Source organism: Oncorhynchus mykiss, chromosome 16, assembly GCF_013265735.2.
Source record: "Oncorhynchus mykiss isolate Arlee chromosome 16, USDA_OmykA_1.1, whole genome shotgun sequence".
Lineage (NCBI taxonomy): Eukaryota > Metazoa > Chordata > Actinopteri > Salmoniformes > Salmonidae > Oncorhynchus > Oncorhynchus mykiss.
This window is the reverse complement of record NC_048580.1, coordinates 78,025,535-78,032,006: the sequence shown is the minus strand read 5'-3', so window position 1 is coordinate 78,032,006 and position 6,472 is coordinate 78,025,535. Positions and strand designations below refer to the sequence as shown.

The 6,472-nt window shown below is 47.0% G+C and overlaps 1 protein-coding gene across 1 annotated transcript; it reads left to right on the top strand.

The window, feature by feature from the left end:
* The first annotated feature begins 2,062 nt into the window (after nucleotides 1-2,062).
* Nucleotides 2,063-3,800, top strand: LOC118939482. The gene is made up of 3 exons (XM_036945860.1): nucleotides 2,063-2,574; nucleotides 2,720-2,845; nucleotides 2,963-3,800. The coding sequence occupies exons 1-3, from the start codon at nucleotides 2,123-2,125 to the stop codon at nucleotides 3,057-3,059; spliced, it is 675 nt and encodes a 224-aa protein (XP_036801755.1). The 5' UTR covers nucleotides 2,063-2,122; the 3' UTR covers nucleotides 3,060-3,800.
* The last annotated feature ends 2,672 nt before the right edge of the window (nucleotides 3,801-6,472 follow it).

The following is a 6,472-nucleotide window of genomic DNA, read 5'->3' as shown; positions in this document are numbered from 1 at the left end:
TTCCAAAACACTTCAGCGTGCTGTCTCTGATCAACAGTCTCATTATCTCTCTCAGAACCATCTTTTGGACCCTAACCAGTCAGTCTTCAAGACGGGTCACTCAACCAAGACTGCTCTTCTTTGTGTCACAGAGGCTCTCCGTACTTCCAAAGCTGACTCTCTCCTCTGTTCCCATCCTCCTAGATCTATCCGCTGCCTTCAACACCGTGAACCATCAGATCCTCCTCTCCACCCTCTCAGGGCTGGGCTTCTCAGGCTCTATCAGATCCTCCTCTCCACCCTCTCAGGGCTGGGTGTCTCAGCCTCTATCAGATCCTCCTCTCCACCATCTCAGGGCTGGGCTTCTCAGGCTCTATCAGATCCTCCTCTCCACCCTCTCAGGGCTGGGTGTCTCAGTCTCTATCAGATCCTCCTCTCCACCCTCTCAGGGCTGGGTGTCTCAGTCTCTATCAGATCCTCCTCTCCACCCTCTCAGGGCTGGGTGTCTCAGGCTCTATCAGATCCTCCTCTCCACCCTCTCAGGGCTGGGTGTCTCAGGCTCTATCAGATCCTCCTCTCTACCCTCTCAGGGCTGGGTCTCAGGTTCTATCAGATCCTCCTCTCCACCCTCTCAGGGCTGGGCGTCTCAGGCTCTATCATTTCCTCCTCTCCACCCTCTCAGGGCTGGGTGTCTCAGCCTCTATCAGATCCTCCTCTCCACCATCTCAGGGCTGGGCTTCTCAGGCTCTATCAGATCCTCTTCTCCACCATCTCAGGGCTGGGCATCTCAGGCTCGATCAGATCCTCCTCTCCACCCTCTCAGGGCTGGGCGTCTCAGGCTCTATCAGATCCTCTTCTCCACCCTCTCATGGCTGGGCTTCTCAGGCTCTATCAGATCCTCCTCTCCACCCTCTCAGGGCTGGGCGTCTCAGGCTCTATCAGATCCTCCTCTCCACCCTCTCAGGGCTGGGCGTCTCAGGCTCTATCAGATCCTCTTCTCTACCATCTCATGGCTGGGCTTCTCAGGCTCTATCAGATCCTCCTCTCCACCCTCTCAGGGCTGGGCGTCTCAGGCTCTATCAGATCCTCCTCTCCACCATCTCAGGGCTAGGCGTCTCAGGCTCTATCAGATCCTCCTCTCCACCATCTCAGGGCTGGGTCTCAGGCCCTATCAGATCCTCCTCTCCACCCTCTCAAGGCCTAAATTACAATCTGCCACTCTCCTGAGGGGAGGGCAGGCCTAAATAACAATCTGCCACTCTCCTGAGAGGAGGGCAGGCCTAAATAACAATCTGCCACTCTCCTGAGAGGAGGGCAGGCCTAAATAACAATCTGCCACTCTCCTGAGGGGAGGGCAGGCCTAAATACTCTTGCATTATCTGCTCGCTATTTCATCCTTCCGTGCGCAATGCCAAAACATTAACTCAAGGCTGAGTTGTATAGACTATACATTTGAAACATATTTTATGGCTCAGGGACCCATATACCAGAGACCTAAGACCTGCTTTACCTCTGACAGAGAGGGTTCATAGAGGCCAAATTCCAATAGGGAATAATCCTCAGAAAATAACATTCCAGCTCAGACTCTTCCAGGCTGATCTAGATTGCAGGCTGTTTGGGGCCATATCCTGGCCCTGCTGGTCAAGACTGGCACTTCAAAAGGTGCCCCCCCCCCGGTCAGTCAGGTATGAAGGGGGTAGACAGGCCCCTGTCCAGTGGGGTCAACCAGCTATACACACACACCTACGCACACACTCGCAGGCTGCAGCAGAGCTTATCAGAGGGCTGTGTGTGAGTGAACCTGGATGACATATGATCTCATGACTGAAGCAGTCAGAACCTGACATAGAGACCTGTACAGGCATGATAGAGAGGAGAGGAGAGGAGAAGAGAGGAGAGGAGAGGAGAGGAGAGGAGAGGAGAGGAGAGGAGAGGAGAGGAGAGGAGAGGAGAGGAGAGGAGAGGAGAAGTGAGGAGAGGAGAGGAGAAGTGAGGAGAGGAGAGGAGAGGAGAGGAGAGGAGAGGAGAGGAGAAGTGAGGAGAAGTGAGGAGAGGAGAAGTGAGGAGAGGAGAAGTGAGGAGAAGTGAGGAGAGGAGAAGTGAGGAGAAGTGAGGAGAGGAGAGGAGAGGAATGTGAAAACTGATGATTCCATACCACAACTTCCTTACCTCTATCTCCCTCTTACAGACAGACAGACAGACAGACAGACAGACAGACAGACAGACAGGCAGGCAGGCAGGCAGGCAGGCAGTCAGGCAGGCAGGCAGACAGACAGACAGTGTGTTGTATATTGAGGACCAGGCTGTGTTGTATATTGAGGAGCAGGCTGTGTTGTATATTGAGGAGAAGGCTGAGCTGATTCGGGAGCTGATCCGGGAGCTGATTCGGGAGCTGATTCGGGAGCTGATCCGGGAGCTGATCCGGGAGCTGATCCGGGAGCTGATTCGGGAGCTGATTCGGGAGCTGATTCGGGAGCTGATCCAGGAGCTGATTCAGGAGCTGATCCAGGAGCTGATCCAGGAGCTGATTCAGGAGCTGATCCAGGAGCTGATCCAGGAGCTGATTCAGGAGCTGATCCAGGACGCAGAATGCAGGTAAAATGAGCATAATGTGAGATAGAACAGCATCAGTTTATCGGCATCCTCCATTGATTCTGGTGGAGTTTGACTGCTTTGGCAGGTTCCTACCTATTGTGCAACTCACTACATGACATCTTGCTCAGTATCTTTCTGTGTTTAGGATGGGACAGTGTCCTCTCCTCCATCCTCCTCTTGCTCCATTTGATTCCCCCCTTCATCACGAGGCTGCAAAAGACCAGGCAATATGTCTGCCTCTCCGTCTGCCTATCTCATCATATCCAAAAAGGTTTTCATTGGTCTCCTTATCTGAGTACCAGGTGTCACGGTTTATTGAATCCAAGCCATTATTCTACTGGTGAATTTGAAATAATGGTAGTGTTTCTTTTGTTGTTTTTGTCTTCAGGCAGGAACCAGTATTAGGGAGCACATTGATACCATTGTCCAAAGCAGTCAACTGTACTTTCTTGTTGTCGGGACCAAGAGGCGAGCAGCATCCATAGTTACTTCATCATCCTGGACAAGCTCTGCCATACAACTCCACACGCGCTCCTGGTGCCTTCGATGAGCTCTTCAAGACACAGTGTTTGGAACCTCTTACAGTCTGATGCTGCAACAGAATGTACACCTTCATACAGACAACAAGATAGATATTGAGAAGGTTAAGGAGAGTCCACGTGTTGCAGAGCTTAGAGCTAGATTCCTACACTAAAGCAGAAATTGAGTTCAAATATGATTTTGTTTTGTTTGACATTCTAGTCATGGGAGTACCAACTTGCTTGCGAGGCATTTCATTGTTGTTTCATGGACTTTGCCCTGGTAAAACACTTAAGTTGAAATGTGGTTGTTGTCATGTATTTGGTACTTTTTCAGGCTTATTAAGGAAACATGTAAACATGGAGGACAAGATGTTGGACACAGGAATGGATGTCAATGTGATGTCATGCCTACCAGTTCTTACAGAATGTCTTGCAACACATCCTTGATTTGTGTGCGTCAGCTATTGCACAACTGCAGGCTGCAGGTGTAGGTCAGAGATCAGAGGGTGTACGTCAGAGGATGTAGGTCAGACAACTGTGAATAATTTGTGTGTAACGCTCGTCGTTGGGAGACAGAGAGGAGGACCAAGGTGCAGCGTGGGTAAGTATTCATATTCTCTTGTAATGAAAACGAATACTTGCACAAAAACAACAAAACACGAGAACGAAACGAAAACAGTCCTGAACGGTGAAATACAAACACAGAACAGAAAATAAACACCCACGAAACACAGGTGGAAAAAGGCTACCTAAGTATGATTCTCAATCAGAGACAACTAACAACACCTGCCTCTGATTGAGAACCATACTAGGCCGAACACAAAAACCAACATAGAAAAACGAACATAGACAACCCACCCAACTCACGCCCTGGCCATACTAAAACAGAGACCTAAATAAAAGAACTTAGGTCAGAACGTGACATCGTTTAACTTCCATGGAAGAAGGGTCACAGGGTCAAGCTAAAGAGCTCTGACATGTATATCGTCACAGGACACAGAAAGGCAAAATCCAGCAGACTTTTCAGGATATTGAAAACCCTTTCACTTCATTGAATTCCTAATCGGAATGAGAGAAAAAATTATTTTGCACAGAAATGGGAAACTGTTAACCCAATGGAGAATGTGCTTGGCGTTAGAGTTGATAATAGACGATACACAACAATGGGAACTTCTGATCAGGGAGTCGTAACTGACAAGTTTACTTATGTACCAATTCTTCAGACGTTGCAGTCAATTTTTTAAGAAGCCAAACCTCAGTGATATGTTCAAGTCGAGTCACAATGTGAAAGGAGTTTACTTTGATTTGGAAGATGGATTAAGAGACATTCCCTTTTCTCCAAAGAAAAAAAAATCAGTTGCAAATTCAACTGTTTTATAATGACTTTGAGACAGCCAATCCATTGAGATCAAAGAAGGGTCTTCACAAGTTGGGGGTTATATACTTTATTTTGAGAGATTTTCCACCAAAATGTAATGCATCTTTAGTCAAATATACACTTATGTGTGCTCTTCCATACCCAGGACCTTAAAAGTTACGGATTCGATGACCATACTAAAGTAAGTGACCTGAAAGTGTTTGAGACTGAGGGAGTTGAAGTTTCCATGTTTAATGGTCGTGGTCATGGCAATATTGTCCAGGTTACTGGTGATAATCTTGGTATACATTGCCTCTTTGGTTTTGTAGAATCATTTAGTGCCCTGTACTGCTGTCGTTTTTGCCTCACCGAGAACAGGGATTTTCAAACTGTGTTCTGTGAAGATGACTTAAGTGTGATTTTGCAAACAAAAGCCATGCATTCGAACCATTGTGAAACTATACTGTCAAATCCAACACTACCTCAGGGTTGTGAAATATGGCTGTTTATTGAACCCTCTGCAGGATTTCAACACAGCTGACAACTGTTGATATCATTCACAACATTTTAGGAGGAGTTGCACAGTTTGAGGTAAATCTTGTGTTACAGGATGTACAAGCTAACTTTGTGAGTCCAGCGAATCCCGTGGTTTGACTACGGATACGCAAAGAGGAGGAATCGTCCGCCTGCAGTCAAATTGGATGATGAAAGCAATGCTTTGGGCCTAAATGCTATCCAATCTTGGTGTCTTCTCCGCAATGTGCCATTGATGTTTGGTGATCCGGTTCAGAATGATGCTACTGTTACTACTACAGATTGTCAATATTGTAATTAACGAGGGTATGACTATCTTTCTAAAACACTTAATTAATGCGCATCATATGCTCTTCAAGTATTTGCTTCCTAATAGGAATATTTTGCCGAAACATAATTTTAATGATACATTATCATCGGTGTATAAGGAATATTTGACCCATTCTTCGTTATGAAGCAAAACCTAACTTATTTAAAACATAGCAAAATATATATTTTAAATCAACATGACACTAAAAGTGTCAACATCACATGACTTATCGATGGGAATCTTTCAGCCAGGACAGATTAGACAGGGACAATGGTACAGCTCAATGATATGAAAGAAGGTCCTGAGATTACTACTAGATGGAATGTCTCAGTACACACAAATGTTCTCTCAGTGAAATGGCGAAAGCACAAATGTGCTGACTATCGCCTTGGCTCGATAGTATGTGTTGAAGTAATCATCGACATGTCATTGTTTTACAAAATCAAGGACATTTTGTTGTGAAAGATGAGCAACTTCTATTGGTTGGCTTGAAACTCTTTGTGTTGATGACCATTTCCATGCGTTTAAAGATGTTTCCCAGTCTTATGGCTTTGGGGTAGAAGCTGTTGAGGAGTCTTTTGGACCTAGACTTGGCGCTCCGGTACCGCTTGCCTTGAGGCAGCAGAGAGAGCAGTCTATGACTAGTGTGGCTGGAGTCTTTAACAATTTTTAGGGCCAACATTATTATTTTGGGTAAAAGTTAACAGAATATTAACTTTGAAAAGTAAGATTTTCACTGGGCAATTGCTTAAAGTGAGACATTCCAGAATCCGTCTCTTAATATGACAGAATGCCTTTGTTTTTATAGTACGCGCTAAGATTGTAACACGTGGCTAATTTGGCTGGCCGGACTATTTACATTTATGTGCGAGACCACGCCACCATGCAGCCAAACTGAACCATACTTTGCAGGTTAGCTAAATTCATATCCCTGAGCATGCGTGCCAAATTTCATCACCACTTTTGAACATCTGGTGGCACCTCAGCCGCCTCCCTCCCTCCCTTCTCTACCCTCTCCTCCTCTCCTCTCCCCTCCCTCCCTCCCTCCCTCCCTCCCTCCCTCCCTCCCTCCCTCCCTCCCTCCCTCCCTCCCTCCCTCCCTCCCTCCCTCCCTCCCTCCCTCCCTCCCTCCCTCCCTCCCTCTCCTCTCCTCTCCTCTCCCCTCCCTCCCTCCCT